The sequence below is a fragment of the Neltuma alba genome, unplaced genomic scaffold (assembly GCF_004799145.2).
Source record: "Neltuma alba isolate B1F8T4 unplaced genomic scaffold, ASM479914v2 tig00000917_pilon, whole genome shotgun sequence".
Taxonomy (NCBI): Eukaryota; Viridiplantae; Streptophyta; class Magnoliopsida; order Fabales; family Fabaceae; genus Neltuma; species Neltuma alba.
In genome coordinates, this window is record NW_021632256.1 from 40,403 (window position 1) to 59,991 (window position 19,589).

Genomic DNA, 19,589 nt, shown 5'->3' on the forward strand with positions numbered 1-19,589 from the left:
TATACATTCATCAATTCAATCTTCATCTTACATGGCTCAGGTTCGTGACAGCATAAGAGACGAACTTGTTAATTCAATATGAGGATAGTAGTCATGTCTTATTTACTTCCTTTTATCATAGATTGTAATATGTAGTTAAAAACAAAACCTATTACAAATGCTTTGTATCGATGCATCATCTTAATGATTATGACACTTCTTTATTTATATTTCTCTTATTAATATTATACCTTATATTCTCAAGCTAATTATTACTTACTTGAATAATTAATAAATTATTTTAAGACGTGTTTATTCTATTTTATCAAACAATATCATCCCATTTTATGTTTATAATCTTCATGAAAAATACATGACTTTCTGTTTGCAACAAAATAATTCATCTTCTCTAAAAATATTTTTCACTCTTATATTTTATGAATATATATGTGTGGTGACAATTAATTAATTAATTGTATTAAACATCAGAGGTTATTATACATGTAGTATGTTATTACAAAAAGTAGTTGTGAAAAAATGTTATGAGATTTCACGTTTACAATCTTTAAACAAAATTAATATTTTTCTGTTATAAAAAAATCATTTTTCTATAAACATATTTAATATTATGTTTTATAAATATATGTACACATATTAATTATGTATTAATTATATTATCTTATATATTATTAATTATGTTAGTAAAAATTATTTCATTAACAATTTTATTTCTTCAAATCAAAATAAATCATAAAATCTATCCCTTATATAATTATCATATTAACTTATACCCTTTTTGGTAATTTCCACATGTAAAAAGCACTTCTGGTAATAACTATTCAAACACTCTCACTTCTCAGAATCACTTTTTCTCAGAATCTATTCTCCACAGAATCTGTTCTCCACAGAATCTATTCTCCAGAATCACTTTTCCAAACCACGGTTTGGTTTCATCCAAATACACCCTAAATGTTATGAAAAAGTGATTTTGAGAAGTGAGAGTGTTTGGATAGTTGTTATCAGAAGCACTTTTTATATATACAAATTACTAAAAAAAAGACATAAGTTAATATGATAATTACAAAAAAAAATAGATTTTATGATATATTTTAATTTGAAGAAATAAAATTGTTAATAATATATTTTTTATTAACATAATTAATAATACATAAGATAATATAATTAATAAATAATTAATATGTATATATATTTTTAAAATATAAGATTAAATATGTTTATAAAAAAATATGTTTATAAAAAAAATAACAAGATTCATATCCTATAAACTCTCACACTCTCCCTTTTTTCTCCAAAAACAAAAAATTTCTGCTTTTTCCAAAACCACGGTTTGTCCAAAACCAGTGGGTGTTTGGGTGACTTATCACCCAAACCATGGTTTGGGGTGTCACCCAAACAGGGCCTTAGAAGAGGAAAACTATCGAAGATTTGAGTTGTGGCAATAGTAGCAACGATGAAAACTCCTTTTTTGACCTTTTTCCTGCCTAATTGAATTTGTGGCTATAAGATAGAGCACCCTCATCCTACTCCTCACATGCAATTTATAAAAAAAATTATAATAAGATCTTATTAAGAAGAATCAAATACAAAAAAATTATTAAAATAATTAAGTTAATCTAAAGTTCTACATAAAGTAATTGCAACAAATTCTATTTGTTTAATTATCAAATTGTTTTTACCTTTTTTTAAAAGTATGCACTAACAATTAAAAATGCAGTCACTAATAATTTAAAGTGTAATGATTAATAACTATCATAGCAGATGTTGATAACTCATACATTATATTTTCATAATATGTTAACAAAATATGTTATTAATATTTGCTATGATAGTTGTTAATCGTTATTTCTTTAGTTGTTAACGACTTCTTTTTCAATTGCCAAGCATGCTTAAAAAAAGATAATTTGGTAATTAAATAAATAAAATCTTTTGTAATGAGATCCTTCAAACTTCATAATAATTTGATAATTTTAAAGAACCTTTTTATATTTAATTCTCTTGGAACCTTATTATAATTTTGGAAAAATGACTACAAAATACCATATATGAGTTTCAAAAAGACAAAGAAGGCATTCAAATAAGCAAAATGACAAAGAAGGCATCAGGTACCAATCTGAAATTTTGATGTTTGGCCTAAATACCGAATTGCCCTTATTATGTTTGAAAATTGAGGAGATGGAGAAAGGTAGAAAACGCCTCCTCCCAACGAAAGCAATCCCCCCACTCAAAGAAAGAGAAACTGCCCCCACTCTGCGAAACCAATCCACCCACTCGGCGAAACTAATCCCACCACTCAGTGAAATCAAATCCCCCTACTCAGCGAATCCAATCCCTCCACTCAACGAAACCAAATCCCCCCACTCAGTGAAACTAAATCCAAACTCCTCTAGTCACCGAAAAAGGTTCTCCGATTTGCAAGGGGATTTGTATGTAAAGGGATTTGCAAACTGTTTTCAGAAAATATAAAGCTGCCTAATTTTCAAGTATTGTTAAATCATTTGCCCAGAATGTTACTACACGTATAACGAGATTTATAACCCGTGAAGTGAATTTGACCACTTCTTCAAGGGGTTTGACAACCTGTTTTGAGGGGCAGGGCAACTTTTCTCTACAAAAATATAATTCCACGCTAAATTTGACAAAACACATAGTAGGATTTTCAACTTTCACAGTGAGTGTTACTACATTTTCAATGGGGTTTGTAACCTTTTGTGAGGGGCTGGCCAACGTTTCTATCAAAAACAAAATAACTCCACACTGAATTTTACAAAACGCATAGTAGGAATAACAACTTTCACAGTGAGATTTACTACTTCTTTAATAGGTTTTGCAACCTTTTGAGAGGGGGTAGGCAACTTTTCTATCAAAAACAAAACAATTCCACGCTAAATTTTTCAAAACATATAGTAGAAATAACAACTTTCACAGTGAGATTTACTACTTTTTCAATGGGTTTTGCAACCTTTTGTGAGGGGCTGGGCAACGTTTCTGTCAAAAACAAAATAATTCCACACTAAGTTTTACAAAAACACATATTAGGAATAACAACTTTCACAGTAAGATTTAATACTTCTTTAATGGGTTTTGCAACCTTTCGTGAGTAGCTGGATAACTTTTCTATCAAAAACAATATAATTTCACGTTGAATTTTACAAAACACATAGTGGTATTTACAACTTTCATTACTACTTTGTGTAATGGAATACACCATTTATGAAACAATATTTGCCAAAAATCAGCTGCTATATAACAGTAGATAATTACATATATTCAAATGACTGCACCTGAAGTACATCAAAGTAAACATCAAAGTACTTCTGTAACGAGCACTTAACTTATTTTAACTGATTATGGGCCCGTTTGGAACAGCTTATAAGTAGTTTATAAATAACTTTTTAATAGTAATTTACGGAATATAAAGTAAGTATATAAGCCCTCCCAAATAGGCCTTGATTTACATGAAATATGCTTATAGAAAATTTTTTAAGCCCTCCCAAATAGGCCCTATAAGAAATTTGTATTGGGTGATTTACATGTTTATTTTAAATATTTTAAAATTATCTCTGAAAAGCTATTTCAAGGACTCTCGCAAAATGAAAATATATAGGTTTGGCCTGATCCGAATGGTCACAGAAATTAAGGAGGTGTTTGGGTAAGATCAAAATCATAATTTCAGAGGTGCTTTTACGGTATACGAAGTAAATATGTGAAGGAGTTTGCCTCGATTTGCAGAAAAATACTTCTGAAAAGTGATTCTTGGGATATTCAAACACCCCCCTAAGTATAGCTATAGCTTGTATGGGGCTTCGTGTGAGGTGAGATCCCTATGACTGCCTTGGTCAAATGGCCGACCTACTTCCTACCAAGTGGCTCCTGCCACTTTATTTGACATCTTGACGTTTATGGATCAGTTTCAGTACTTATCAAGCACTTTAAACTTTTTAAACTTATTAGATCTGAATTGTCTATATTAGATTTAAATAATTTAGATTCAAAATTTTTAATTAATTATTTTTAAATAAAAAAATTATTTTTTTAAAAGAATGATAGTTAAGAGATTATCTTTATTTTAGATTTTATACATATTAAAATAATTATCTTAAATAAATAAAAATAAACAATCAAATCTAGACCATCCAAATAAGATATAAACGATTCAGATTTAATGAGTTTAGGATGCTTGTTAAAATAATGAGCACTGAAACTGATTCCTGATGATTATTCATCTCCAACTGAAAGGACAAAAATCATTGTGGCTTGAACACTTATCTTTGTAAGATTAGAAATGTTAAAGTAAATCCTGTCGGTAAATGTATTTTTTAGGATTTAAATTTTATTTTTTTTAATGAAAATAAAATTACTAATAATCTCAATTAGCATTGTATTGTTAACTTCTTAATTAAATGTGTAAACAAATAGGGATGTTCATGGGACGGGACGGGACGGGACAGAGACGACCCTGTCACGAGACGGCTTTTCCGTCTCTTGTCCCGTCCCATCCGACGTCCTATCTATTTTTTTAATTTGAAAACTAACTATACACAATAAATGTAAAAACTTATAATAAAAACAATGACGAGAAAAATAGATAAAATAAGGAAACAATGACAAAGAAAAATATTCTTTGTAATCATGAGACAAAAAATTAACAAACCTAAAATATTCACTACAAAAAATATCATTTAACCCACACAAGAATAACTTATAAACAAATAAAAAATAACAATTGATAAATATCATTACCAAAATACTATTACTATGATAAATAAAATAAATTTATAACAACTAAAAATAAAGATAATATATTGGAACAGGACACCCCTGTCCTGCGTCCTATCCTGTCCCGAAATAATTTTGTGTCATCCCGCTTTCGTCTTATTCCAAAAACTTTCAGGCGGGATTGTCCCGTCCTAAAATGACTGGGACAAGAACAGGACGATGGGACGGAACACAGTTGAATACCCCTATAAAAAAAATACAAGAAAAAAAGATATTAAAATAACTTTGAAATTAAAAAAAAACATATTAAGGTGGGTAAAATTTAAAATCTTAAATCTCTATATGATTTTGGAATTTTAAAATATTATGAAATAGCATTATTAGTCTTATTTCTTGTGACTACTTTCATATAGTTTTAACTATTCTAATTTAAATGTTGACTATTTTTGTTTTTGAAGTTCTAGTAATTATTTTTATATAACTATTGATTACACAATAATTGCAAGTAACAAAACAAAAAGTGATTACTAAATCTCTAACAGCACATGGTAAATTTTTTGAAAATTTGAAATAAAAATAGTTAATAACAAAAATAGAATAATCAATAACTAAATAAGAATAATCACCAAATTTTTAAAAATAAAAGCAATCAATCGTAATACTAGAGTAGTTAGTAACTAAATAAAAATAGTCATCAAAGTTCTAAAAACAAATATAATCAATAACTTAAAAAGAATAATTAATACATAAAAAAAAAGTAATTATCGGAATTCTAGTGAGTGGTGACATGTCACCGAAAACGGCTAGGGGAAAAAAAAGTGAATGACATTTGTATAATTTTATTAGATTTTTTTAAAATATTTTTATATATTCCTAAATATTCCTTTAGTTGCAGAATCCAATTAATTGCGTCGCTCTCTTTTTAATTTCTTCCCCCTTTTAAGGGGTGTGACTTTTAATTTTTTTCGTGTATGAAGAGATTTTCTCAGATTCAATATAATATTAATTAAATAACAAGAAAAAAAATTCGATTTATATTATCCGAATAATTTAAACATGAAATATGTCGGCCAAAAGAATTAAATATAAAAAATATATATAATTTAATATTGTTAAATTATAATCATATTTTTAATATTAAATTAGCATTTAATCCAATCGTTATCCTTTTCTCTAGCAATCCAATTATTTGACACTATGGGTATTAGGATAAAAATTTAAATGAGATTAAATCCATATAATATATATTTTCTCATTGATAGACTGAGATAATAAAAGGATGATCCACGATATATTGTTTTATTGATTGATGATTGATGGATATTTGACGATATTTTAGGAACATAAGGGCTCCCTTTTCAATTATCTCTCGTTCCTTTTAAGTCTCTAAGCGACTCCTTAGCCAGTAAAATCCTTTCTCTCGCTCTTTATTTACAAACAGCCACTTTAGTAATTTCTATTTCTTTGCCAATTACACGCACAGATATTCATTACTATTTTTCAGACTTGCATTATTTCTAATAATTTGGAGCACAATAATTATAGCCTTGTTTTTATCATCATATTCATATCCTATGTAGCTCAAACGTAAAATAAGCTTCCACCATGATTTCTTTTTGACAATTATGTACCAAAGATATGTGGATTTCCTGTGACCATTTGACTTTATCTGGGTTTTCTTCGTTTTTGGAGATCATTGTGATTACTTGAAATTCTATGTGTGTGTATTTGTTACTGCACCTCGTAACCCTAATCTAATAATCTTCATATTTTCATTCTCTTTTCCTTCAGAGCAAGCTAAGGTGGTTATTTCAAAACCAATGTCCAAACGTAATGAAAGCAGATTGGAAGTAATGGCAAGTGATCAGATTAGCGAGTTACCTGACTCGTTGTTTGAACATATTCTGTCTTTTCTTCCAACCAAACAAGCCATCACCACATGCCTCTCCTCCAAGAGGTGGAGCCATCTCCGGTGGTCACTGCCCATTCTTGACCTGGACGACTTCAATTTCCATAGCCTTCACTCTTTTATTCAGTACGTAGATACAATCATGAGCATGAGAGATCATTCAGAAACCCTAAGAAAGTTTCATCTCTTTCTCAGATCTACAAATGGAAACGTGCCACGCATGAAGATTAACACTTGGATTAACACAGCAGTAGATTCCAAAGTTGAACACGTTGAGATTTATGATAAAACTCTTAGCAAGTTCAACATTGAAATACCCTCTTCCATTTTCAACTGCAATACTATCAGCATTTTAAAGCTTAGTGGTGTTAAAGTGACGACTCCTTCTTTTATTCATTTGCCTTCACTTGAAGTCTTGCACTTGAGCAAGGTTATATTTCCAAATATCAAATTCATTTACAATCTTCTTTACGGCTGCCCTTTGCTTCAAGACTTGGCACTAAAATTCTGCGGCACAACTGATGGGTATTCGGTTGTACCAATAAATAAAGGGAGCCTTAAAAATTTGGTTTCAGCTGATGTTTATGACTATCCATTTACTTTGGAAACTTTGTCAAACGTAAGAGCACTGCGGATTGATACGGTATGATGTTGCCACTTTAATTTTGATCTTTGGTATAAAAGCTACTTTTAACTAAGTTGGATAGGATAAAAAAGTTGATTTAGTTAGTTATTTGTAACAAATATGAGTTAAATTCCCTAAAATGTATTTTTAATCATAACTACCTTTAGATGGAAACTCCTTAATATATATTATTAACAAGCATATTTTAGAGCATGAATTTAAATTTGAGAGACAAAAAGTTGAGTTGATGTCTTATTTTAGAATCAATTTAACCTCCAACAACCAGCTCTTATACTAAGGATTAAATGTTGATAAGTAAATAATTCACGTACATTATTGCTTTTCATTCTTAGATTTGATATTTCAGTTTGCTTATCTTGTTGCTTTTCATCCTCAGATTTGATATTTCAATTTGTTTATCTTGTTGCTGTCTCCCTCTCTTGCAGATTGGTTTTTCAAGTCGCCTTCATCCTGCCACATTTTATAATTTAATCCACATGGAAATAAGATATTATTCACCAGATTTCTCGCATATAACAATATTGGAATGCTTGCAAAACTTCCCCAAGCTTGAAACTCTTATAATTATTGAGGTTTGAATTTGTTATTTTCAAACTCATGTGTGTGGACTGCCATTTGATTAGCTAGTTGGTTTAACTCCTAACTTTTACACTACATTATTTGGTTCAGTTTAATGGTACAGAATGGTTGGGAGAAAGCGTTCCAGAATGTGTTTCATCGCACTTGAAGGAATTCCATCTTGGAAACTACAGAGGCCTTTACAATGAATTGGAACTTGCAAGATTTATAATGAAGAATGCAAGCTTCTTGAACATCATCTCAATTCGTGGACATGTTACATTAACAGAAAATTCAAAACAAGAAATGCTTCAAAGATTATCCTCTTGTCCTAAAAGCTCCGTGAATTGCAGGCTTTTGTTCGAGTGAGCTTCCGACATGCGGAGATTTTAAGGATGTAAATTACTAATTGTTATCTGTTTTATTTTTTGCCGATGCATATCTGCTTGAGTTTAATTTTCTTTTCCCTTTTGAATTTGATCCGTTTCAAGTCAATTGTCTATACTACCTTCAAACGAAGTCGTGAGATTCAACAAAGACATTCCAAGTTAACCTGTGTTGCAAATTGCAGTTTCCAGCACTTCCCCATAAGAGCTGCCTAAGCAAATGAGAATGGAGATTACTCCTTCTTGGAATCCACTCAAAGTACCTACAGAACCAAGAGTTTTGCCAAGAATCACAAAATCCTCCACCAACTTCAAGCTCCCCCATACAGGGCAAATATTCTCCAGTTCCAATGGAGAACAGCCAAATTCAATCCTACCAAGCTTTGACCTACACCATATAATACTACTTTCATTTGAGGCTATCAGTAGTGTTGTTATCAAAGCTTTGTTTATCTAGGCCAGTTCTGCCCTCCCTATTAACCTTCCCAGACGATTAAACAAAAGGTTCATGGCAAGTTTGACCGTAAATACAAGCACATTTAGTGAGTTACCAAAAGAAATGAGATTAAATGGGCGAGAAAACAATTATTTATACCAGTCAAATGATGAGCATATAGCACAATACAATTCAGATCGTTTATTTATCATTCATCTTCCAACCCTTGTGGCCCTGCTACAGAGAATGGCGACATTGACTCTCCTAAAGTCAATACCAAAGAATCCAGCTATGATGCAGATTAACGTTTGCACAGAAAAATATTAATGACTATGAAGATGAAATATTGCTGGAAACGTCTACATACATACAGAAGCGAACGAAAGTGTTCAAAACGCTTCCGTTGGCCAAAATAAGCACTCTCATTAGCCTTTTTTTCCCCGTATAAGTAAATTCAAGACCTAATAAGGTACCACCTAATCATGGAAGTAGTAACTGAATTCCTTATCTGACCCTAATTTACTATACACATTCTGAAATATATTTATGGCAGGGACATCAACAAAAAGCCTGCAATTCATGGAACATTTGGGGTATGACGATAACATTCCCAGCAATTCAATTCTCTTAGCCTCTTGCCTTGGATAATCACGAGTCCAAATGATGACAGAGCTCAAAACTTTTGCATGATTCATTATAAAACTTACAATTTCGAACTCACTTTGCAAGTAGTTAAAGCCACCTAGCACAAACACCTTCAGGTTTGATGACACACATGGAGGAACATTATCAGGACCTGCTTCCATCGACCAATCCAATCCCTTACAACCCTGGCCACGTACACAACGAAAGTGTTTTGTAATAATTCAGAATACTAGGTAGTAAGACGAAAACAGATTCTATTCAGTTAATTTTCAAACCTCGTAAATTATAAGAGTTTCAAGCTTGGGGAAACTTCGAAGGCAGCAGACCAGACTACTCCACCCTTTCTGAGTTAAGTAATGAATTTCCAGTTGGGTCAAATTGTAAAATGTTGGAAATTCATAGTCACCGGGAAAAAAATCATGCTGCACGAGCAAAGATTAGGCCAAATTAAATAAATTTGGGGATATGGTATTATATAGAAACAATTAAAAAAAAATTACTCATGGTAGGTCATTGGTACCTCCTCTAAGCTCAGAAATGTAACGTTAGAAAAAACTTCCATTCTAAATAGATCTACTGAAGAAACCTTTGCAATAACCAAGTGATGAAGCCTTCCAATGTCTAGCTTCATATTCTCATCATCAGGAAACCCCAGATACAGTAGCAGCAATTCTTGAAGACGAACACATTTAGAAAGAAGCATTCCTAAACTTTCAGCATCCGAGAACACAACGTACATCATATGCAAGGCCTTAAGGGATGGCAAATTGACAGTAGAAAGATTTCTCACCTTCACCCTAACCAACTTTAAGATCCTAATGGTATTGCTGTTGAAAGTGCTAGAGGGTAACGGCGGATACGTAACCATAATATCAAAACAAGGTGCAAAACACAGATTCAGATACTCAAGTTTGCTCTTGAGCACTGTGTTAACCCAAATGTCAACCTTATCATGGGGCATATCAAAATACTCACACTTGAGAGAAAACATTTTGAGAGATTTGGAATCAACCAAGTTGAGGGTAGAATCTATAAATTGAAGGAAGGATTCGTAACTACGAAAGCCTTTTTCGTAGAACTCAAGCTTTGGAATGGAGAGCCAAAGAGATTTCCAAATCTTCGACAAGAGCATTGTCGCAATAACATCTTTGGTTTGGAGAGATTTAGAAGCGAGAATATGCAGAAGCAACGAGTCCGGTAGATTACTGATCCGGTCGCTCATCGTTACTTCGCCTCCTTTTTTATTTTGGAACCAAGGGTCGAAAAAGTGGAAGGTTTTAGGCGTAGCGTCACTTTGTAGAATAGCAACTCTACAATCCGCCTCCGGCTTGAAGTGATCAATAGGCTTTGCCCATTGATATTGATGATCTTGATCATCGCGTCAATAAATGCTTGCACAGAGCTATCTTCACGCGGCAATATTGCAGATATATACACAATATGGGGTTGAAGACAATTTTCTTTATATCATCTGCTGTGACGATTCATATGGCTTTTTTACTGATATACTGTAAACAGTAAAAAAAATATTATTTCTAATTATAAGACCCAGTTGACTTATTTAAGGAGATTAAGGAAGTAAGTTAAATTAGTTATTTGTAACAAATAAGTATTGTCATTCCTAAAATATCCTTACTAATTAAGTGTATTGGCTAGAACTATCATTATTATAAGGACTATCTTGAGAAAAAATACATAAATATAATAGATAAAATGAATTGGGATCTTATAATTAGGATCAAACAAAAAGTCAAACAGGGTCTTATATTAAGGACAGGAGGTAGTACCAAAATTCTGTAAAGTGAAAATTAGTTATCCAAATCCTATATAAATAACGAGGTTAAGACTGTGAGAAAGGTTCACGCGAAGATGAATTTTATCTTTATTTTTTGTTATTTTGTCATATTGTCTCATCGACTCTGACGTATACATCTCAATTGAATGCTTGAAAAATTGATGAGTGTGGAATGGCTTAGAAAAAAAATACGGTGATAGCTATTTTGGGGGGATGATTGATAGAGTTAATAGTAGAGCAAAATATGCAAATCAAATATAAACCACTTAATGTAAGATCTATTTATTTAATCTAAATAGATTAAAGAAACCAAATAAATTATTTGATTATTAATATGAGAGATAAAATATGTAAAGATCTTACACTTATTATCAAAATTCACCCTCAGACTAACTCCTACATTTAGAATAGGAGTATATTGTATCAAAAAATGTAAAAGGGTTACATTTTGAGGGTGAATTTTGATCCCAAATATAAAACTTGATTAATGTACGAAATATGTGGTAGAGAAAAATAGGCAAATCAAATATACACTCCGTTGATAGCAAAATATATACACACTTTGTTAATTCTTAATGTAAGATTTATTTATCTAAATTAAATAGATTAAAGAAACTAAATAAATTACTTGATTATAATATATATAACATGATCTCTCTAAAATATTTTTATATAATATTATATTATATGTCAATTTATAAGTTAGACAAATTAGTTTAAAAAATACAAATTAGTTCAGGAAAAAATAATAAATATAAGAGATAATATAGATAAAGGTTTAACACTTAAAACCAAAATTAACCCTCAGACTAAGTCCTACATCTAGGATGAGTGGAGTATATTATATCAAAAAATGTAAAAGTATTTTAGTTTAAAAAAATTATATATATGAGAGATAAAATTATAAATGTCTTATATTTAGAAAAAAATGATAAATATGAGAATTAAGATAGATAAAGGTTTTACATTTGAAAAAATACTTTTATATTTTTTGATACAATATACTCCTCATGTTCTAAATATATGAGTTAGTCTGAGGATGAATTTTAATCCTAAATATAAAATCTTTATCTACCTTATCTCTTATATTTATAATTAAATAATTTATTTAGTTTCTTTAATCTACTTAAATTAGATAAATAGATTTTATATTAAGGAGTTTATATTTGATTTGCATGTTTTGCCCTCCACATATTTTGTACATTAACTCTATCAATCATTCTTTTTCCCTCAAATGGCCATCACCGTATTTTTTTCTAAACCATTCCGCACTCATCAATTTTTTAAGCATTCGATTTGATTCCAATTGTAAGAGAGGGGAGAGAGGAAGGAGAAATGGTTCCATGTGTGATGAAGTTTACTTTTTTATTCAAAAGAAATGTACATGTTAGAGTTGACAAGAAAATACGACAAAAAGCAAAGATAAAATTTATCTTCGCGTGAATGACTTTCTCACAGTCTTAAACTCATTCTTTACATGAATGAGTTTAAATATAGTATTTAGATAAATAATTTTTACGTCGCAGGATTTTGATAATACTTTTTACTGTTTACAGCATATTAGTGAAAAAAACCCTATTCATATCAATCCAACATCGACGCTTAGGAATTGGACATTAAATGAGGGTGCAATTTACTTTGCAGTCATCCAATTGTTTTTTTTTTTTTTTATGTTGACTTGTTTCAAAATGTGCAACCAGTTTAATAATACTTTACAGTACTAAATTAATTTTTTATTTTATATTTCTGCACAATTTTTGCCCACAATTTTGTACCATTAAACTTTATAACTAAAATAATATTCACGGGGATCTGTAAAAGTATGATCACACAAAAAGAGTATTGGGCTTCGTGTGAGCTCCCTGTAACTGCCCAGGCTTTAATTCCTGATTCCTTGTCTTCCTCTACTCTTCCTTTCCAGTCGTCCAACCTCCCTCCGCCTTTTTGTTTTTTTTTTTTGGTGAAAAGAAGGGGCCAAGCCCAAAACAACAAAATAACAGTTAGCCTATTTTTCTGAGGCAATTTCCTTCTAAAAATACTTGAAATAAATATGTAAAAGAATTTATCTCGATATACAGAAAAATGATTCTGAAAAGTACTCTTGAGGTGTTCCGAACACCCCTTAAATCTTCTTATAGTAAATTCAGATACCCACTAACGAAGATTAGGTCTAACAGAATAAGCTAGTTCCTCATAACGTAGCGAGTCAAAGTTTGAATTTCTACTAAAAGAGATGTATCCATATGTAGTGTTTGATAGTGCCTCGAATAAAATTGTTTCTAGTAAGAAAAAGATACTCAAGTTTGCTCTTGAGCACTGTGTTAAGTGTTAACCCAAATGTAAACCTTATCATATGAAAATACTCACACTTCAGAGAAAACATTGAGGGATTTGGGATCAATTAAGTTGAGGTTAGCGTCTATAAATTGAAGGAACGATTCATAACTACGAAACCCTTCTTCGTAAACCTCAATTCCACATCTTTGGCAAGAGCATCGTCGCAACAACATCTTTGGTTTGAAGAGACTTGGAAGAGAGAATATGCAGAAGCAACAAGTACGGTGGATTACTGATCATGTCGCTCATCGTTTCTTCTTCCTCCTCTCTGATTTTGGAACCAAGGGCTAAAGAAGTGAAAGGCTTTAGGCGAAGGGTCGCTTTGTAGAATAGCAATTTTATAATCCGGTTTGAAGGGATCCATAGGTTTTGACAATTGACATTCGCGATCTTGATCTTCGCGTTAATAAATGCTTGCACAGAGCCATCTTCACGCGGCGGAATTTCAAATATTTTCCAATATATGTACAAAATAGGGTGGGAGGAACAATTCTCCGATTCATATCAATCCGACATGATTTGGAAAATAATTTCTGAAAAATAAATTTTGAGAGAATAAATTGTGTGAAAAATATATTTCATAAAAAAATAATTTTGATAAAATGAGAGTATTTGAATAGTTATTATCAGAAACACTTTTTATATGTGTAAATTACTAAAAAGAGCACAAGTTAATATGATAATCATATAAAAGATAAATTTTATAATATATTTTAATTTAAAAGAGTAAAATTGTTAATAATATATTTTTTACTAATATAATTAATAATATATAAGATAATTTAATTAATAAATAATTAATATGTGTATATGTATTTATAAAATATAAGATTAAATATGTTTATAGAAAAATAATTGAGGAGTGTTAAAGTCATGTTATTATTGGGATCTACTCTGACAAGTACAATCATACTTTCCAATTTGAGCCAAAAGCAGAATAGATTTACTTCTTCTGAAACCATAGTTTTGAACCCAAAACCATGGTTTGTTGATCTTGTCCCTTGTTTGGCGAAATTTTGACCCAAACTATGATTTGGGTCCCAAAATCATGGTTTCAAATATTTTTCTAACAGTAAAAATCAAGAGGGTTTGGCAATGGACAAGATTACTTTTAAGAAGTATTTTTTTAATAAATAAAAACAAATTCTTTCGTATTTATTTTGTATGCTATAAAATGATTTTTAAAATTATGATTTAATTTCTATTCAAACATCCTATATGAGAGTACAATTTACCTTGTAGTTATCCAATTGTTTTTTTTTTATGTTAACTTATTTCAAAATGTGAAAGCAGTTTAATACTCCCCTAATTTTCAATTCTTTTTTATTTTTATATTTATGTACAATTTTTGCCCACAATTTTGTACCGTTAAACTTTATAACTGAAGTAACATTTACTTTTGTTTTGATAGGAATAAATTTGAAATGTTTTATGAATTTGATTGTGATCTCTTGATAACCTACATACAATGACTTTATTTTTATAGAACATAATAACATGGGAAAATTGCAAATAAAGACCGTGGAATATATAAAATCGCAATTTGGGTCCTTGAATTTATATAATTGCTGTCAGAGACCCGGTCCCAAATAAGAATTATGAAATGTTGATTAAAAGTCAAAAACGCCCTTCTGCTTTTTTGCAGTCCCTTATCTACATGCCCTAACTTTATCTTTCTTCACTTTCCAAGTCGTCTCCCTCTTTCTTCATTCTCTGACTTGTCTCCCTCTTCTTGATGATGAACCATACAAATCTCTTGAAGAAATTGAGGCTAACACCATTAGAAATCTCCTTCTTGATGAAGATGGTCCATCTTCTGGTGTTTTTGATGACTCGAGTTTCAATAATTTACCAAAACTGGTGATGACCTGGAAGATTTTGATCTGTTTGGCAGTAGTAGAGGTATGGAGCTGGAAGGCGATGAACATCTAACTATAGGAAAAGGGGCCAATGGTCCAAATAAAGATCCTAGTTGCTTCGGACGTTTTAAATGGAAACTTTCTTTTGTTGAACATTCTTCTAGAACAATTTTTGTTAGAAACATTAATAGCAATGTTGAAGATTCTAAGCTAAAGACTCTTTGAGGTGCTTCTTTATTGTTTTACGTTGATAGATGCTATGCTAGAATTCTTAGAAAGCATTTTAGACTTTGAATCTTATAAAAAGTCAATGCAATTTCTTGTTTGTTTTGACAGTAATATGGTGATGTCTGAACCAAGTTTGATAAGTTGTTGAAAAGAACAAATTGACAAGTTCTGATACCCACTTCACGACAAGTTCAGTAATGCGAATAACAAGTTTAGGAAGGAAAATAACAACTTCTGATAAGCAATTCATAGAAATTCGAGTTACTGTGTTAAGATGACAGCATTTTCAGATTTCTTTAGCAGATGACAAGTTCTGATACACAATTCATGACAAGTTCAGTAAGGCGAATGACAAGTTTAGTAAGGCGAATGACAACTTCTGATAAGCAATTCATAGAAATTTGAGTTTCTGTGTTAAAATGACAGGTTCTCATTAGGTTTTCATACTTTTTCTGTTAAAATGATTGGATTTTCACATTGATTTATCAAATGACAGGTTCACAATAGAAAATGACAAGTTTCCATAAGATTTTCATACATTTTCATACTGTTTTTGGCTAGAATTGCAATTTGCATATTTTTGACAGCAACAACTTCTGATAAATATGAAATGACAAGTTTATAATGAAAAATGACAAGTTAAGTATGGCAAATGACAAGTTCCCATAATGTTTTCATACATTTTCATACTTTTTTTGTTGGAATTATAATTTGCACATTTCTAACAGCACCTACTTTTGATAAACACGAAATAACAAGTTCATAATGGAAAATGACAAGTTAAGTATGGCAAATGACAAGTTTTCATAATGTTTTCATACTTTTTCTGCTATGATCACAATTTGCACATTGCTGATAGCAACCACTTTTGATAAACAGTAAATGACAAGTCTACAATAGCGAATGACAAGTTAAGTATGTAAAATGACAAATTCCCATAACGTTTCCATACAATTGTAAATTTTTCTGTTAAAATAACAATGTGCAGATTTCTGACAACAAACACTTCTGACAAACAGTAAATTACAAGCCCATAATAGCGAATGATAAGTTAAGTATGTAAAATGACAAGTTCCCATCACGTTTTCATACAATTGTAAATTTTTTTGCTGAAATCGTGTAGATTTCTGACAGTAACCACTTCTGATTAACATCTTTTATCATCAATTTCACCTCTCATTTCCTCCTAATGTATAAAATTATAGCACCAGAACTCTCATAAGCCCCTCAAGAAGCATGCTCATATCAACACCAGCGGCAAATGCACTATGATGATCATATCCACTCACAAGTGCATCCTCAACCATGAAATCCCAAATGTAAATTGTCATATCATATGAACAAGAAACCATCAAATTCTACATATAAGGTGAGAACTTTATTCATTTAGCACTGTATTTAAGGCTCGTTTGTTTCTCACATCCCACACCTTGATCGATTTATCCACCAAAATACAGTCATCATACTTGATTTCCACAATTTAGAGCTTTTTTGCAATTATCAGAAGTTGGTGCTGTCAGAAATGTGCAGATTGTAATTCCAACAGAAAAAGTATGAAAATGTATGAAAACGTTATGGGAACTTGTCATTTGTCATTTTGTCATACTTAACTTGTTATTTTTCATTGTGAACTTGTCATTTCGTGTTTATCAGAAGTGGTTGCTGTCAGAAATGTACAAACTGTATTTCTAGGAAAAAAAAGTATGAAAATCTTGTAGAAACTTGTCATTTTCTATTATGAACTTGTCATTTTCATAAATCAATGTGGAAATTCAGTCATTTTAACATAAAAAGTATGAAAACCTAATGGGAACCTGTCATTTTAACAGAGAAATTCAAATTTCTATGAATTGCTTATCAGAAGTTGTCATTCGCCTTACTAAACTTGTCATTCGCCTTACTAAACTTGTCATGAATTGTGTATCAAAACTTGTCATCTGCTAAAGAAATCTGAAAATGCTGTCATTTTAACATAGAAACTCGAATTTCTATGAATTGCTTATCAGAAGTTGTTATTTTCCTTCCTAAACTTGTTATTCGTATTACTGAACTTGTCGTGAATTGGGTATCAGAATTTGTCAACTTGTTATTTTTAACAACTTATCAAACTTGTTATTTTCAATTATGAACAGAAACTGAAAATTAAAATAGAAATGAAGAATAAAAATCCAGATTTGTTGGGCGTTGTCTGAGCACCAAGCAATCATCGCACACTTGCCGTCGTCGCTGCAACCATCTTCGACTTCAACGCAGAACTCGGTGACCAACTGGAACCCAATTCCCTGTCGAAGCTAGGCTTCAACAATATCCAGCGAGAGTCTTGTTGAGTTTAATTATTGTTTCCCTTGGCATCCTTCTTCTAAGTCCTGTTATTCACTTGCTTTGGGAGAAGGAACAAAGAAGATGACAGAGGGAAAAGAGAGAATGAGAGAAGTTGGGGGAGATGGGGTTAAGGACAAGGAAGTGGGACTGGAGAAGAAGGAAAAGGAAGGGGAATGAGATGAGGAGGAGGAAAAAGAAGCACGGAGAGAAGGATAGAGGGGAAGAAAAGGAAAGAGAAGGAGAGGATAAGATGAAAAAAAGACAAGGAGAAGCAGAAGGGCGTTTTTGACTTTTAATCAACATTTCATAATTCTTATTTGGGACCGGGTCTCTGACAGCAATTATATAAATTCAAGGACCCAAATTGCGATTTTATATATTCCACGGTCTTTATTTGCAATTTTCCCTAATAACATTATGCAATCTATATAAATAACCTTACCTAATGAAATTAAGACTTATTGTTATGATGATGTAACTTACTCTAATTTGTTTGAAAAAGAAACTTGCTTGTAATTGTTATTCTTTGTTAGGAAAAGTGAGATATAAGTGAGAGTTGCTTCTCTAATCCTATTTATAAGTCATTTTTAATATATTTTATACAGATTAACAAAAACCTCAAATTTCATTAACTTTTACTTAAAATTCAACAATTTTCTGATTTTATCCATATTTAATATACATTATAACTCATGTTAAAAAAATCAACACGATAATAAATGAAGGATAAAACTATATATCAATATAAAAAACTTTCCTTTGATGTCTTATAAATAAGACGGAAAAAAAATTAACAAATAGGACTAGAAGAGTAACCGATAATAATAACAAAAAATAAGTATTGAACTTCGTGTGGGCTCTCTGTGACTGACTAGGCTTTAGTTCCTGATTCCTTGTCTTCCTCTACTCCTTTCCCCGTCGTCCAACCTTCCTCCTCATTTTCTTTTCATATTCTTCTATTTCTATTTTTGTTTTGTTCTGAAATATTTGAATAAAAATTAAATCACGATTCTAAAAACATTTTTACGATGTATAAAATAGATATGTAAAGAAATTTACCTCACAGAATCCCAAACACCCCTTTTAATTTCATGCTTAGGGTCAAATGGCATAGAGGATAGAAATTACCTCCCAATGCCATAAACAAATCTGACATTTTGATATTGCATTCGTCTTCCAAGTTCCAATCCCTCGCCAACATCCTAAACTTCCTCCGGACTTTTTTGAATTCACGATAAATAAATACATTTATGTAAATCAAGATAATTTTTTTTATATATTTATCTCGTATTCTATAATAAGCCCTCTATCTACCACACAATCTGTGTATTTCATCTCTTTTAATACAACCCATATTTATATCCGAAGGTTCCTATTCCTAGCAGGTTCTTTTTTTTCAGCTGGTCTAATCCATGCTTATTCTGGTTCCATCTGAAGATTTGTTAAGCTGGTCTCATTGTCAAAACCTCCTCTTTTCTTAAAATTATAGCCGGCTTTGAGCTTTGATCTTTCGTTCAGAAAATCACGTTTGAAAGAGATGATTAGGATGAAATATTATGCCATAATCATCTTGGACGTCCTTGAAGGGATTCGCAATATCCTTATTCCACCAAAAGAATATAGAAAAATTAATCTACAGACTGTTCACAAATTATGTTGTTGTTAAAATTTAACATTTATATGGCACAAATTTATCAGTCAAGCTCTGACTATTTAAGGCTATTTACCATCCAAACATCACAAATTTACAAG

General features: G+C 31.0%; 2 protein-coding genes across 2 annotated transcripts; one reads left to right on the forward strand and one right to left on the reverse strand.

Moving 5' to 3' along the window:
• The first annotated feature begins 6,767 nt into the window (after nt 1-6,767).
• Nucleotides 6,768-8,198, forward strand: LOC114748304 (F-box/FBD/LRR-repeat protein At4g26340-like). The gene is made up of 3 exons (XM_028936673.1): nt 6,768-7,268; nt 7,697-7,843; nt 7,941-8,198. Exons 1-3 carry the CDS (start codon nt 6,768-6,770, stop codon nt 8,196-8,198), a joined length of 906 nt encoding a protein of 301 aa, XP_028792506.1.
• Nucleotides 8,199-8,377: 179 nt separating this feature from the next.
• On the reverse strand, nt 8,378-10,518 carry LOC114748312 (FBD-associated F-box protein At2g26860-like). The gene is made up of 4 exons (XM_028936684.1): nt 9,883-10,518; nt 9,359-9,481; nt 8,876-8,940; nt 8,378-8,603 (listed from the first exon to the last, which is right to left on the reverse strand). The coding sequence occupies exons 1-4, from the start codon at nt 10,516-10,518 to the stop codon at nt 8,378-8,380; spliced, it is 1,050 nt and encodes a 349-aa protein (XP_028792517.1).
• Nucleotides 10,519-19,589: the final 9,071 nt, after the last annotated feature.

Excerpts from the sequence above, each read along its gene's own strand:
- LOC114748304 (XM_028936673.1), top strand. The coding sequence starts at position 6,768 with ATGAGCATGAGAGATCATTCAGAAACCCTAAGAAAGTTTCATCTCTTT. Across the intron at positions 7,269-7,696 it reads GAGCACTGCGGATTGATACG|ATTGGTTTTTCAAGTCGCCT; the intron begins GTATGATGTTGC and ends CCTCTCTTGCAG. Across the intron at positions 7,844-7,940 it reads AAACTCTTATAATTATTGAG|TTTAATGGTACAGAATGGTT; the intron begins GTTTGAATTTGT and ends TATTTGGTTCAG.
- LOC114748312 (XM_028936684.1), bottom strand. The coding sequence starts at position 10,518 with ATGAGCGACCGGATCAGTAATCTACCGGACTCGTTGCTTCTGCATATT. Across the intron at positions 8,941-9,358 it reads TGCAAAGTGAGTTCGAAATT|CTGGATTCTTTGGTATTGAC; the intron begins GTAAGTTTTATA and ends TCTGCATCATAG. Across the intron at positions 8,604-8,875 it reads TCTGTAGCAGGGCCACAAGG|GTCAAAGCTTGGTAGGATTG; the intron begins GTTGGAAGATGA and ends TATATGGTGTAG.